At 38.8% G+C, this 15,096-nt stretch overlaps 4 protein-coding genes across 5 annotated transcripts; 3 read left to right on the top strand and 1 right to left on the bottom strand.

Annotated features, from left to right (window-relative positions):
• Window positions 1–27: 27 nt before the first annotated feature.
• On the top strand, window positions 28–3,772 carry LOC108569126 (lysosomal alpha-mannosidase-like). The gene is made up of 15 exons (XM_017930554.1): window positions 28–116; window positions 190–350; window positions 408–593; window positions 653–855; window positions 1,029–1,135; window positions 1,204–1,337; window positions 1,388–1,613; window positions 1,667–1,872; window positions 1,921–2,096; window positions 2,154–2,344; window positions 2,400–2,719; window positions 2,777–3,029; window positions 3,091–3,288; window positions 3,350–3,478; window positions 3,532–3,772. The coding sequence occupies exons 1-15, from the start codon at window positions 48–50 to the stop codon at window positions 3,721–3,723; spliced, it is 2,751 nt and encodes a 916-aa protein (XP_017786043.1). The 5' UTR covers window positions 28–47; the 3' UTR covers window positions 3,724–3,772.
• Window positions 3,773–4,273: 501 nt separating this feature from the next.
• Window positions 4,274–8,259, top strand: LOC108569132 (lysosomal alpha-mannosidase-like). The gene is made up of 12 exons (XM_017930558.1): window positions 4,274–4,555; window positions 4,609–4,714; window positions 4,770–5,037; window positions 5,093–5,569; window positions 5,623–6,060; window positions 6,108–6,301; window positions 6,359–6,570; window positions 6,620–6,957; window positions 7,017–7,287; window positions 7,344–7,586; window positions 7,643–7,798; window positions 7,858–8,259. The coding sequence occupies exons 1-12, from the start codon at window positions 4,469–4,471 to the stop codon at window positions 8,101–8,103; spliced, it is 3,036 nt and encodes a 1,011-aa protein (XP_017786047.1). The 5' UTR covers window positions 4,274–4,468; the 3' UTR covers window positions 8,104–8,259.
• Window positions 8,219–11,570, bottom strand: LOC108569133 (uncharacterized protein PFB0145c). Of its 2 annotated transcripts, none has more exons than XM_017930561.1 (7): window positions 10,772–11,570; window positions 10,490–10,713; window positions 10,294–10,432; window positions 10,056–10,245; window positions 9,765–9,988; window positions 9,570–9,710; window positions 8,219–9,504 (listed from the first exon to the last, which is right to left on the bottom strand). In XM_017930561.1, exons 1-7 carry the CDS (start codon window positions 11,315–11,317, stop codon window positions 8,260–8,262), a joined length of 2,709 nt encoding a protein of 902 aa, XP_017786050.1. In that variant the 5' UTR covers window positions 11,318–11,570; the 3' UTR covers window positions 8,219–8,259. The 2 variants fall into 2 exon arrangements, with proteins under 2 accessions (XP_017786050.1, XP_017786049.1); XM_017930560.1 differs by having other exon boundaries at window positions 9,765–9,991; window positions 10,772–11,569.
• Window positions 11,571–11,700: 130 nt separating this feature from the next.
• LOC108569134 lies at window positions 11,701–12,697 on the top strand. The gene is made up of 3 exons (XM_017930562.1): window positions 11,701–11,953; window positions 12,011–12,334; window positions 12,407–12,697. Exons 1-3 carry the CDS (start codon window positions 11,949–11,951, stop codon window positions 12,522–12,524), a joined length of 447 nt encoding a protein of 148 aa, XP_017786051.1. The 5' UTR covers window positions 11,701–11,948; the 3' UTR covers window positions 12,525–12,697.
• Window positions 12,698–15,096: the final 2,399 nt, after the last annotated feature.

Below are 15,096 nucleotides of genomic sequence, written 5' to 3'. Positions count from 1 at the left end.
AAAGTAGCACTGTTGTTTTGTGATTTGCTTCAGTTTTCGGAAGCAAAATGTTCAGTGTTCCCGTTACGCTACTTTGTGCTGTGCATTTAATTTACGTTTCGGCCTGCGGCTATAATGTAAGTTCATAGTTCATAGTTTTTTTTTGTTAATGTTACTTGTAATAAAACTTGAGTATAAACTGTAATCCAGTCCTGTCCGAGAGTTAAACTCGACGAGATTAACGTTCACCTTGTACCCCATTCCCACGACGACGTCGGATGGGTGAAGACCGTCGACGAGTACTTCGACGAAGACGTTAACAACATTTTGAGTACAGTAGTAAAAGCGCTCCAGGAAAATCCACGAAGAAGGTTCAAGTTGAAACAAACTTTTAAAATAAATTAAAACTAAATCTTTCATCTGAATAGATTTATTCAAGTGGAAACTGCGTATTTCTATAAATGGTGGTTCTTACAAGATGATGGAACTAAAGAGAATGTGAAGAGACTGTTAAAAAGCGGACAATTGGAAATTGTCGGTGGCGCTTGGAGCATGAACGATGAAGCTGTTACTCATTACCAGTCGATCATCGATCAATTCACGTTGGGTTTAAAGTATTTATTTAATTAAATTGTAAATATTGTAAATAAAATAACGAGAGTATTTTTTTTAGATTCTTGAATGAAACTTTCGGAGTGTGTGGGTTGCCTAGGATCGGCTGGCAAATCGATCCGTTCGGGCACAGCTCTGAGATGGCTTCGATCTTCAAGCAAATGGAATACGATGCTCTGTTCTTAGGACGAATCCATCACGAGGATCGAAACGAAAGGATTCGTACCAAAGATATGGAGTTTATGTGGAAAGATAACTCCACGGGTAATAATAATTGAAACCAATCTAATCAACAAAATAAACCCTGATTCATGTTCGATATAAAATTTCACCATAAAATTGTTGGCGTTTGCCCAAATCGCATGATTTACGGTTACAGCATGTTTATTATCGAAGATTCGTGTAATTTAGTCTATACATTTCCGTCTGCTCCTCAGGTTCGAGTTTATTTACGTCTGTGCTCTACGATTTGTACATGGCGCCAAACATGATCGGACACAATCTTTTCTGCGACTCTCCAATTTATGCAAGCAGGAAAATCAATGTAACAATAATCACAAAAATCTATTATTACCTAAAAAAACAATATAGTTTTCTTCCTTCAAATTTTAGGTGAACTTATTCAAAGAACATATAGAGAAAGTATTGAAAGCGTACAAAACTAAAAATATTTTGATTCCAATCGGAGGAGATTTTCATTACATAAACGCGAATGGTTGTTTCGAAAACCTGGACAAACTCATTAGGTCTGCAACTACATATAATTATGCGATTGCATCATATTTTATAATTGCAGAAACATGAGAGGAGAAAAATTGATCAACACTAAAATTAACGTGTTTTACTCGACGCCTTCCTGTTATTTGAAAGCACTGCATCAAGGCACAAATGGGAACGGTTTTAGTACGTTTTCCGCAGATTTTTTTCCTTATGCCGATAGGAATTACTCCTATTGGTCTGGATTTTATACGTCGAGGCCTGCCTTGAAGAAATTGGAGCGCGAAGGAAACCGTTTACTGCAGGCAATTATTTCCAACTTAATTTAATTTAATTACAACAACTGGAATAATAATACTTGCAGATCTTCAAGCAATTGCATTCTTTAGTGCCACGGTCTAAATACAATCATTCGAATCTGGACAATCTGAAGAGAATCATGGGAGTTATGCAACATCACGACGCTATAACTGGAACGGAAACACAGTATGTTGCCGATGATTACACTGCACAACTCGTGAAAGCATTAGATGACAACTTCAAAAATATCAATTTATTAATCTCGTAAGTTTCCAAATTATGCATCGGATTAATAATTATTTACGTTTTTAGTATATTTCAAAAGAATGTTTCCGATATTCATTATTGCCCTTTGAAGAATGTGAGTATCTGCGATTTTACCTCCAATAATTCGCGTTTCACTGTAACTTTGTACAATCCGCTTGCATGGACTGTAAGTCATTACGTTTACATTCCAGTTAACGCTAAGAATTTTACCGTTTCGCACAGTAAGTATAATAATTAAAGTAATCTTCAAAACTTTGATATCAACTGCAATTGTTTAGATAATGAAATGTTGCCGATACAAATTCGAGTTAACGATAAATTATTCAATGAATCGACTGAAAATTCGATAATTTTCCAAGCAGAAAACATTCCTCCGCTAGGCACGAAAAGCTTCACAATTGAAAGGAAACCGGGCGCGAGGATTTTAACTCCAATTGTTGGTAGGCAAAGTCTTCACATTGGAAACGAGGTAATCTTCGTTGAGCGTTTAACGATAATACTCTGAACTCTGTAAGTTTCTACAGAAAACGGCAGTTAACTTGGATAAAGCCGGCTTTGTGTCGAGCGTGGTTCTGAGAGGAATCCGCGTGGAGATGCAACAGAGTATTCTTTCTTACGAAGGATATGTTAGTCCATCCTTTAATCATCCTTCGTCCGGAGCATACGTTTTCAGGCCAAGCGAATTGGCAAAGAGTTTTGGTAAATTGATGAAACTGACGGTGCACAAAGGCGAGCTGTTCGATGAAATTAATCAGGTTTACAACGATTGGATCAAGCAAAGTATTAGAGTCTACAAAGATAGGGATTTCGTTGAATTCGAGTGGACTGTAGGCCCATTTCCAGAGTTAGTTTTAATGCACATTTCTTATAAGAATAAGTTATATTTTGGTGTTGCTTTCAGCGATGTTGGTGAGGAGGTGATTTCTAGGTTTTCGACAAACTTGGATACGAAAAAAGTTTTCTATACGGACGTCAATGGTAGAGGGGAAATAAAGCGTGTGACCGAGAAGAAGAAGGAAAGGATTTCCGGGAATTACTATCCTGTAGCTTCGAGGATTTCGCTGAAGGATCAAAGCAGAGATTTGAAGATGACCGTTTATAGCGATCGACCGCAGGGTGGTGCGAGCTTGATCTCCGGACAGTTGGAATTGATGGTATCAGAAAATAGCTTCGCTTCGAGAATGCACGACAGAAGGAAGCATTGTTTATTTTTAGTTGCATCGCGTTACTATTGACGATGACGAGTTGGGAGTTGGCGAGCCTCTGCGAGAGATGAACAGAAATGCTGGAGGTTTGGTCACCGGGAGGCATATTTTAGCGATGACATCTATCCACGAAAATTACGATGACCACATCTTCAATTTCCCCCCTGTCGAATGGTATTCTTCAGTAGAAAACCTTAACTTTCCACAGGTAAATTACAATATTCAAAAGTAAAAATTTAATAACTTTCTACAAATAATTGTAATAATAGTTTTCAGTTTTGAAACGCGATTTTCCTAAGAACGTCCACCTGCTAAGTTTGGAACCTTGGAATGAGGATTCAGTATTGATCCGTTTGGAATATAACGGGAAAGGATCTGATACATCGGTTGATTTAAATGTACGCAATATTATGAAACATAACTGATTTTTGTTAATTATTGTTTTTTTCAGGATATCTTCACATTTTTCAAAATCAAATCTTTCACTGAAACGAACTTGTCAGGCGTCAAATCACTTAAGAGAAGTTACAATTTCACTTGGAACGGCGTTCATGAAGAATCATTAAAAGTTGAGAATACTTTGAAAGTAGTTTTGAAGCCTACGCAAATTCGTACATTTATCGCAAAAGTCCAATATATTTAATAAAAACCATTGAATTATATTTAAGATTTAATAAATAATATAAATTAAATTTACACTTTTTCTTTTATTTCCTGTAATATTGTGAAATTTTTCTAAAACGCGCATTTCGTGTGTACGTGAATAATGCTTTCCGGCTGGCGACATGTGTAACGAACTTGGCATACTCCGTTGTTTATATTTGCATTGAAGGTTCAAAGGAACACTGGAAATATCTGTTGATGTTATTGTTTTTAGAACAGACGCACTCACAGAGTTTCATCCATCGAATCATGTTATATATTTATACAGAAATCATAATTTTATCGAAACCTGGAAAAGTTTCAAGTTGTGTTTGTTGATTTAAATGATAATAATGAAAAACTGAATTAACAGTAATCGATGCAACGTGAAAGCCGGTCGAAACACAAACAAAAATAACCCACTTAACTGATAATGAAAAGACATCAGCTGATTACATAAAATACCGATTATAGAAGTTCTTTGTATCATATGCATTTATGTTTCTTTTCTAGTATATTTTATGAGGGAATGTAGAGTAATTATATATTGTTGTTTCAAATTTGGATGATGAATGTTGGCTGCTGCTGGAGAGAGCGATGCTAAGCGCACGTTCTGCGTGGATCCGTGAGTAAAATCGATCTAACCTCGCCCAAACAAGGCGGACCGTCAATATTTAGATTGCTTATCATCGTCACCTGCATATAAAGAGACTATCGCTAATTGAATAGTACCATAAAAGTGAGCGATGTTGAAGATCGGCGTCGTCGTTGCTGCGGCCTTCTTAGGACTGGCACATGGCCGAATCCTGCCGAAAGTTAATTGCGGTTACGAGGTAAATAAATGCGCTTTTAATTATTATATATCTATACATTATATCTTTTAAAGTCATGTCCGAAAGTCGGAGGAGAAGATGTGCTGAACGTCCACGTGGTTCCGCATTCCCACGACGACGTTGGATGGTTGAAAACAGTTGACCAATACTATTTCGGAAGTGAGCTACTAACTTTACGTTTCTTTTTGATTACTTATTATCCAATTTTAATTAGCTAAGACGAATATACAAAGGGCTGGAGTGCAGTACATCATAGATTCCGTTATCAAGGCTTTGACTGAGAACCCTGAGAGGAGGTTCATCCAAGTGGAGACAGCCTTCTTCCATAGATGGTGGATGGATCAGAGCTCCAGTAAAGTGGAGGAGGTCAAGAGGCTCGTGAGATCCGGGCGGCTGGAGTTTATCGGTGGTGCTTGGAGCATGAACGATGAAGGCGCCGCTCATTACCATTCCATCATCGATCAATTCTCCTTAGGTTTAACGTAAGTTGAAATCTTGTTGTTAAGATGTTATCAATGTTATTATTTTTTTGTTTAGTTTTTTGAATCAGACTTTCGGTGCTTGCGGTCGTCCCAAGATCGGATGGCAGATCGATCCGTTCGGGCACAGCAGGGAGATGGCCAACATCTTCAGCGAGCTGGGATACGACGGACTGTTCTTCTCGCGTCTGGATTGGCGCGACAAATCGCGCAGATTGACGACGAGGACGCCGGAAATGATCTGGCAGGCGAGTCCGACGCGCGGGAACGTCTCCAATCTCTTCACTTCCGTCCTGTACAATCACTACAGCGCCCCATCCGGATATTGCTTTGACGTGACCTGCAGCGATGACCCAATCATCGACGATCCCAGGAGCAAGGAGTATAATTACAAGCAGAAGGTCGAAGGATACGCGAGGTTCATCAAATCGCAAGCCTCCAATTACCCCACGAACAACATCCTCATCACCATGGGCGACGACTTTAATTACCAAGACGCCAATTCGTATTTCATCAATTTGGACAAACTCATCAAGTCAGTTTTTCAACAATAATTATATCATAAATCATTAATATCGAAACTTTCAGAGGTTTCAATTTGTTTCCGCAATCGTTCAATGGACGTCCCATCAAAGTCTTCTATTCGACGCCCTCTTGTTACGTCAAGGCTGTAAACGAGGCCAGCTTGAAGAAGAAGCAAGCTTTCGCTGTTAAAACCGACGATTTCTTCCCGTACGCCACCGATTACAATGCTTATTGGTCCGGGTACTTCACCTCAAGACCTACCTCGAAGAGGCTCGAAAGACAAGGCAACAACTTACTTCAGGTCATCAGGCAAATCTCGGCGCAAAACATAACATACCACGTGAATGTGCAAGGACTCGACTTGCTCGAAGAGGCCGTTGGTATTATGCAACATCACGACGCAATCACCGGAACCGAAAAGCAACACGTCGCTGATGATTACGCGAGGATCGTCGATGAAGCCATGCACAATACCACCTCGGAAATCAACTTATTGTTATCGTAAGTTTTTAATCAATGGTATACAAATTTTAAGAAATCAATTGTAGGAATTTGTTGAAAAAGGGCAATGGTTACGTGAATTTGCAATTGCAATCTTGTATCTTAGCCAATATCAGCGTTTGCGCCCAAAGTTTGGAAAATAACTTTTTGGTGGCCGTGTGGAATCCGCTTGGAAGGAAAGTCGATTATCGTGTGAGGTTGCCGGTGGATGGAAAGAACTTCGACGTGCGCGGACCTTTAAGTAAATTAACCATTTAATTTAAATAAGAAACAGTATAATTATTTTATGAAATTTTAGATGAATCCATCAAGTATCAAATTGTCCCAAGCATTAGCAATTTCAGCAACTTAGGCGAGTACCATCATGCTAAATACGATTTGGTGTTCGTCGCTGAACAAGTACCAGCTATTGGTATGAAAATGTACTTTGTTAACAAGAAACAAGTCAAGGAGTACGGATATATTTTGAACGAAGCCTATGGTTACGAGCGACTAAATTTGGGAAACAATGTAAGTTTTATCAATTGAGTAAATTTGTATTGAAATTTACATCGTTTAGAAAACGGGAATCAGGATAAACAACGCAACCGGACTATTGGAATCGGTTACCATAAATGGAACGCAAATGAAGATCCAGCAAGAACTCATGTATTACATCGGCGCTAAAGGCGACAACTCGGCGTTCAACCGAAGAGCCTCCGGTGCGTACATTTTCCGCCCAGCCGTGAACAAATCCGTTCCCATCAAGTTCCCAAAGGTCACGTTCAAGGTCTTCAAAGGCGACCTAGTGGACGAGGTGCATCAGAACTTCAGCTCCTGGGTTAAACAAATAATCAGGGTGTACAAAAACACGAGCCACATCGAGTTTGATTGGCTGGTTGGCCCGATTCCAGTAAAGTAATTTCCGAGCTGCAAACGAGAATGTAAACTATTGTTAACGCGTTTTTTGCTTTCAGCGACGGAGAGCCTAAGGAGGTGATCTCACGGTTCACCACTCCCATCAATTCCGGCAAAGAGTTTTACACCGACTCGAACGGTAGGGAAATGGTGAAGAGGACCAGAGATCATAGGGAAACCTACAATTACAGCAACGAAGAACCGGTCGCAGGAAACTATTATCCTGTTACTTCGAAGATCAGCATTCAGGATAAATCTTTTACTGTCAGCGTTCTCAATGATAGAGCGCAAGGAGGAACTAGTCTTAAATCAGGAGAAATGGAATTGATGGTTATAAAAAAAAACATTGAATTAAACTATTTGTTTGTTAACTTTTGTGATTTTAGGTGCATAGAAGGCTATTGAAAGATGATGGATTTGGAGTCGGAGAAGCTTTGAATGAAACCGAATTCGGTATAGGTTTAGTTGCGAGAGGAACGCACTACTTGACAATAACCGGAAAAGGATTTTCTACATCAGAAGTTACCAAAGATTTGGGCACCGAGAAGATTTTAACACCATGGGTTTTCGTTTCGGATATCTTGAAGAAACAGACTGTCCAATCTCTATCAAAACAAATTGATTTTACCGTACGTTATTATACAAAAATTAAAGAGAAGAATTATTACAATTTTGCTTATTTCAGTATTCCGGAATTACGAAACAATTACCTAAGAACGTTCAACTGTTGACACTCCAGCCTCACAAGTATCGTAATAATTGGTTGGTGGTTCGCTTGGAACATCTTTACGCCAAAGACGAACATCCAAATCTTTCGAAAAACGTTACCATCAACTTAAGAGTAATGAAATCAACGTAACTGCAAAAATATATACTTACTGTATGCGTTTTTATTTCTAGGATTACATCCCCAAGTACAAATTGGTATCATTGTTGGAAACTGCTTTGGGCGCAGACAAACCTCTGGACGAGAGCAAATATTTGAATTGGATTTTAGGCGAAAATCTGCAGAAGGCCAACTACACGCACAATTTCGATTTGGGAAAGAAATTGGGGTACATCAGAGTGGATACACCGCAGCAAATGCACAATTTTAATATAACATTGGCTCCGATGCAGATACGCACGTTCATTGTACAAGTATAAATGTATTTATTATTGACAATCTAAGAATACAACAAAACAATAATTGTCACATCGTGACAAACCAACGTAGTTGGAATGACAACTGTTTGTTTAAATCGTGTTGGCGCTAGAAAAATATAAACAATTATTTATAATAAAAATATGCACTTATAACAATTAGGTTTCTTTGTCTGGTTTGGTTTCAGGTTCGTCTTCCTCCTTAGGATCACCGTACATTTCATGCAACGAGTCTAACTTCTGCGATATGTCTGCACTTTTGACTGTCGTTTTTGTGACTTTTTGCAGGAGCTGTTTGCTCTGTTCTTCTAAACGTTTCAGACGCTCTTCTCGCCTTTGCAGGATTTCTTCGGTAGTCCTGGACGTAGAAGGAGTAGCTTCGTTTGACTTGGGAATTGCTCCAGATGATACATTAGGTTGTGGTGATTCATTCATGTTACTTGATTCTATTTTATGTTCCTCTGGTATGGAAATAGATTGGACATTCTCACATCTAGTATTAATACATTCATCTTTTGAATTTGTTGTTTCACATGTTGTATTAGTCATTTGGCTACTACTTGCATCATCTTTTATTGTGGTAGTGTTAGCTAAAGATCTATCTGTAATTGTTTGTTCTTCATTGATTTCTGGTAAATAATTATCTGATGTGCTTGGCTGTTCTTCCATATTTAAACTATAATTTTCATACAAGTTTTCCAACTTTGTAGTATTTTCTTGTGTCTCTGTAGATTTTGTAACTTTCTGCAAATATTCCTTGCATTCTTGATTGAGCCTTTTCAATTTCATTTCTCGAGTGTTTAAGAAATCTTCGACAGTTATAGATTTCGGTTGTTCACTAGCATTATCTTCACGGCGTGTTTCTTCTTGAAGATTTTCAGTATTTATTACAGAACTTGCTTCACTTGAATTTAATTCTTTTGGTGACGTTTCATCGTGATCCTGCTCTTCGTTACAGATCTCCGAAGCTTCTTCTTCGTTAATTGCAACTACTTGTACAGTTCCATTTGATTGCTGCTCTTCTTGGAAATAGTTTGAAGCCTGAAACCCGTCGCTTTGTCTTTCGTTAAATTCAGTCTTCTCCAAGGAATGCTTATCTGGTTTCTCCTCCACGTCCGTTTCGTATCCCCGTTCATCCTCGCTGGTATCCTTGTCGCTGTAACCGCTCTCCCCGCTATTGTTATAATCATCATTGAGGTTCTTCCTTGCGGCGAATTCCTTCCTCAGTTCCTTCCATTGCTCCTGCGTCGAGTTATTCTTCTCCCTGGCCAAAACCCACTTTTCCCGGCAATCCTGCAGATCCTCTTTCAATTGCGCCAACAGTTTCCGTTTCTGCTGCAACTCGTGGCGAATCACCTTCTCGTGGGTGTGCAACTGCTGATGCTGTCTCTGCATCTTGCCAACCTGTTTAGTCATGCAACACGATGAATTAAAAACGAATTTATATAGAGATTCCGGGAAACACTCACCACGTGCCAAGTTTTACCAAGTTCCCCCGACACGAGTTCCAACCGCTTCTCCTGATCCTGCAGGCGTCCTCCCAAATGCGTATTCAGATGTTTCAACCTATACATTTCCCTCTCAAGGAACTTCTTCTCCAAAATCAAATCCTATAAACATACAATGAATTAGCAACTGTTAATAACGTGGAATAGTAAACGCACCTTTAAGCGGATGAATGTTTGGCTAACGCTCAGTTTAAGCTTTGGTCCAGTCGGAGTTTCGATGGATTTGTAGCAGTGATCACCGCTCAAATCGTTGGATGGCGGATTTTGATGGCTCAAGAGTTCAATGAGAATTTTCCAGACTTTCGGCAAATTCTCCACGATTTCCTCGGCGCTGTTCAATTGGTGCATAACTCCTTCCTTTTTAATTTCCTGCGAATTATCTTCTGAAATATGAAATCATTTCGTATTCGTAGAAATCATTTTTATACGAATCAATATGGTACAAACCTGATTCGTTTTCTTTATCGATTTGATGAATCAAATCCAACAAAAGTTTGGGTAAAGCCGCCGCATTCGATGTTGTCTCTTCGTTGGCGAATTTCGTGAGCAAACCATGGTTCTCCTCCAGAATCTTGATGGTTTTATCCAAGTTAATCTCTTGTGAATTGTTAAAACCCAAGAGGATTTCTGAAAATAGCTACAGATATTATTAGATTGATATCGTTACTTGTTATTGTTGATGTACCTGGTTTATAATATCGATCTCTCCTTGTAACTCCTTGCAATCGGCTTTGCTCAAACCTAGATTTGATTGCAAATTATTGATTTCGTCGTACTTCTTCGAGTTCTCCTCTTCCAATTCAGCAATCCTCTGAAGATGTTCTCTTTAAATTTTCAACAATATTAAATTAGATTATGTTATTTAATTACTTTATTATTACTTGTTTTTATTTTGTTCCTCTTCCACCAGCTTCTGAGTCTCTTCTAATTGCGTCTGCAAATGTTCCTTGTCTTTCTTGTCAATTCTCTGCCGCTCCTCGTACAACACGCGCAAATTCCTGATGTTCCTTAGTTGCCTTTCGTACTCCTCCCTAAGACCATCGGACATGATTTTCATCTCTTTCGAGGCTAACAATTCTTCGACAGTTTTAACTTTGTTTTTGAGCTGAAAAATTATATAATTTAATAAATATATTTTAAATCAATTATAATATAAAACTTACTTCTTCGATTTGGTTTTCCCGAATCTCCAGCATATTTTTAGTAACGCGAACGACATCCTTCAAGGCCGTGATGTGATTGCCGTATTCCAAACGTTCCTGCTCGATGGCCACCAGTTCAGAGTTCACTCTTTGCACTTCACCCTGCATTTCACTGATGCTCAAACGCAATTCCCTGTTCTTCGCCGCAACATCTGCCATGTTCCTAAGCTCGATCTTCCACTTTTCAATTTCCACTTTAAGATCGTCGTTTTCATCCTTCAGTTGAGCGATCTCTTTCACGTGGTCACATCCACTACGCACTTGCTTCAAATCTTCGTTTTCTTTCTGCAGACGCTGCACTTCCTCCCTCAAATCCATCATCTCCTTTCGCTTCTCCTCGATCAGTTCCCTGCGTTTCTGCTGCTTAAGCTCCAGCTCTCTCCTGAAGTTGATCAAATCCTCCCGTTGTATTCTCACTGGTTCCGGTGTTCTGGGTGCTTCTCTTGCCGGCTGCCACCAGATATCGTCTGAGGTGTTTTGGAAAAACTCGCTGCGTACGTTGCCCATTTTATTCGCGAGAACAATGGCGTTGTTTACCGTGTCCCTTCTATCTTTCCTTCTGCGTTCGCTGCCAAAATATTTTTGGAATTCGTTGGAATTATGACTATAACTGTACGATGTTGTGCTCCGGTATTTCAGGAACGCGCTGTTGTTTCTTTCGCGTTTTATTTACTCTGTATCGATAATCTCTCGGGATGCGTTCTGATTCGTAGGAGTCGATTTCACCGATTGCGGTTTATTAAACCGACTAAAATGTCCGACACTGCCGTTCGCCGTTCACTGGTCTTCAAAAATAGAATCCCGTCTCTCTGAAGGCCTGGCATATGCCAAAATTTATAAATACGCCGTTCCGACTAGTTTACACACACACACATACATGCACGCACACTACACGGCTTGATTATAAAAGAAAAGGAAATTATAAATACTTATATACATTCATTATCCGTTATTATCCGGAATGTATCAGCAGGGATGTATTTTTGGCAGTGAATAAGCAGTGTTTGAAAAGTTTTCGTAGTTCCCGGTTTTTTTTTTTGTCTATCGGCGAGCACACGAAATTCTAGGTCCCAGCAATTCGCACTTATACCCGCGCTACTTAGCTAAATGATCTAACACTTAACGCTCGAAGCTCGAAATGAGGTAAGCTCATCCAAAACGGAACAATAACAAGTGAAACGAGTGTCGTTCGTCCTCCAGGTTTTCAACGCTTCTGCTAATCACAGTTCTGGGCTTCCTCATCATCATCCAAGTCGATGGCAAGAGACGCGGCAACGACGAAAAACAAGTAAAAGGTAAGAAAGATTCCGACGAGGATTCCAGTCGGAGCTTCTCCTTCGAGAAGAAACCGGATAAACACAAATGGAAGAAGCTCACCAGCGAGGAGGAACGCGAGATCCAAGAGTACAGGAAAAAGAAAGAAGAACTGAAGAACAAGAAGACTTTGGGCTCGGTCATCGAGGAAAAGAAGATGAAGAACAAAGCGAGGAAAGAAAAGTTTAAGAAAAACGTCCTCAAGCATTTGTAAGTTTGATGAAATACCAACAAAAATAAATAGATTACTTATTCTATTTGTTTTTTTCTTTCAATTTTCAGCGAAGGTGAATTCGAAGAGAGTGACGACGATTCGTCCGAGGAAATCGTTGCACCATTGAGACGCACCAAATTGGCAGGAACAGATGATTGCAATTCGTTTGAGGATGATTGCATGTAGTTTATTATTTATTAATTATTCTTAGTTAACACCTAAAATCCAAGAAACACTTACACATTCAGAGGAACAAACAGATTTGGGCAAAAACCCGAAATTGAAATGCATTTTCAACTCCCATTCCCTTAAAATCACCTAAACACAATTTCTAAACACTAAACACAAGTATTTAAAATTTAACATTAAAATATTTAAATTGTAAACGTAGATATTTCTTCTTTTTTTTATAAAAAACTATAAATAAAACTGTTTAAAAGCTACGAATTTAATAATTTAATATCGCTTAATCAAAATTATCTTTTATCATAACAAACAATTAAATCCATCTGCACCTAATAATTAGTTTAATGAACATTTTAAAATCCCCCATTTTTTTTTTCATTTCCAAAATGAAAATACTTAAATACGTAAGAAAGAGAAGATATATAAAAATTTCTGGCTGAGGTTCGAGCAATTACAGCAATTTGGACCGATTCGAAATAAGCGAGCAGTAAATTTGAAACAGTTAAAATTAACAAACCCAAAAAAAATATGTGCCAAAATGTTGACTGGGTGTTGCAGACGTCGTTCCAGAAATTCCAATCAAAATTGAAGACGCCCGAAAGGATTACGGATGCGCACTGCCCGGCTTTGTCTATTCTTAGATGCAAGTTATTTTTACCATATCGGTAGTAAAACTGGAGCGGATACACATGTCTCAACATAAACCGCCAACAATTTGTTTTTACGGAATCTTTTTCTGTTTTCTTCTTTCATGATCTATTAAGTCTTTTAAATGTCCTGTTTATAACCAGTAAATTAGGAAGTTTGAGAACGAAATATATAAATACTTCAATGCGACGCGTACATTTTCTTAATTTTTAATGATTCTATTTACGTTTTACAAATTGTCTACATCAAGAAGACATATAATTTAGATACATTCGGAGTTGTTGTTTTTTTTTACATATATACTCCTAGATCCGTTACATGTCCTGTTATACCAAAAGTATGAACGGATGCACCACGTGAAGGTTATGTGAACGGTCTTGCATATATACAGAGGCTATAAGTTGCGCTTGTGAAAATGCCTGGAACCCAATTGCTGTATTTAAACAGAAAAAGGTTTACCTTTGCACCCAAAGATGTTGCCGAGTGGAAACCGTAGATCCCATACACCGTACGAGATACTACGCACGACAACATCCCGGAAACAGGACAAAAACAAATAGAAGGAAAGGAGAGAAAGGAAATGCGGTGTTAAAGGAATCTGAAATTAAAATCATAAATAAACAACGATACTTAACTGGAAAATAAGATTAAAAACACTATTCAACACAAGCACTATCGGATAAACGCGTGCTAGCTAGCAAATAAAATCGATCGCGAATTGTGAAAAGTGTCACAATTATATAATACAAAACTACATAGTAGCATAGAAGCGTAGTAAGCAAAAGCGAAGAAAGCAAACTAAATATCACCACTACTGCAAAATGAGTAAATAAATTAATATCTGAAGGATAAAAAGAAAAATTGAAACTGAAATTAAACTAATAAGGTGATATATCTAAAAGCAAACACATAAAATCACTCACTACTTTGATGTCCGAGGGAAACCTAGACCCTCTAGAATGTAAAATAATTTTAGTTACTGTTGAATAGTAACATATACAAACGATTCTGAATCCGGCTTTCTTCAAAATCCTCCTCGGAAGTCGCGCTCGTCATGACGTTGATCCTCCAGGTCCATTGGAAACTCACTGCTTCGATGTCCCAGGGAAACCTACACCCTAGAACGTCACATAATGTTAGTTACTGTTAAATTGTAACATATACAAACGATTGTGAATCCGGATTTCTTCAAAATCCTCCTCGGAAGTCGCGCTCGCCTTGACGTTGATCCTCCAAGTCCATTGGAAACTCACTGCTTTGATGTCCCAGGGAAACCTAGACCCTAGAACGTCAAATAACTTTAGTTACTGTTAAATAGAAACATATACAAACGATTCTGAATCCGGCTTTCTTCAAAATCCTTCTTGGAAGTCGCGCTCGCCATGACGTTGATCCTCCAGGTCCAATGGAAACTCACTGCTTCGATGTCCCAGGGAAACCTACACCCTAGAACGTCACATAATGTTAGTTACTGTTGAATAGTAACATATGCAAACGATTGTGAATCCAGCTTTCTTCAAAATCCTCCTTGGAAGTCGCGCTCGCCTTGACCTTTATCCTCCAGGTCCATTGGAAACTCACTGCTTCGAAGTCCCAGGGAATCCTAGACCCTAGAACGTCAAATAATTTTAGTTACTGTTGAATAGTAATATATACAAACGATTATGAATTCGGCTTTCTTCAAAATCCTCCTTGGTAGTCGCGCTCGCCATGACGTTGGTCCTCCAGGTCCATTGGAAACTCACTGCTTCGATGTCCCAAAGAAACCTAGACCCTAGAACATCAAATAATATTAGTTACTGTTGAATAGTAATATATACAAACGATTATGAATCCGGTTTTCTTCAAAATCCTCCTCGGAAGTCGCGCTCGCCATGACGTTGATCCTCCAGGTCCATTGGAAACTCGATTCAACTCGAACCTT

This window comes from Nicrophorus vespilloides, unplaced genomic scaffold (assembly GCF_001412225.1).
Source record: "Nicrophorus vespilloides isolate i.1.1-1 unplaced genomic scaffold, Nicve_v1.0, whole genome shotgun sequence".
In the NCBI taxonomy this organism is placed as follows: domain Eukaryota; kingdom Metazoa; phylum Arthropoda; class Insecta; order Coleoptera; family Silphidae; genus Nicrophorus; species Nicrophorus vespilloides.
Note: the sequence above shows the minus strand (reverse complement) of the source record. Positions and strands in the feature narration are given on the sequence as shown.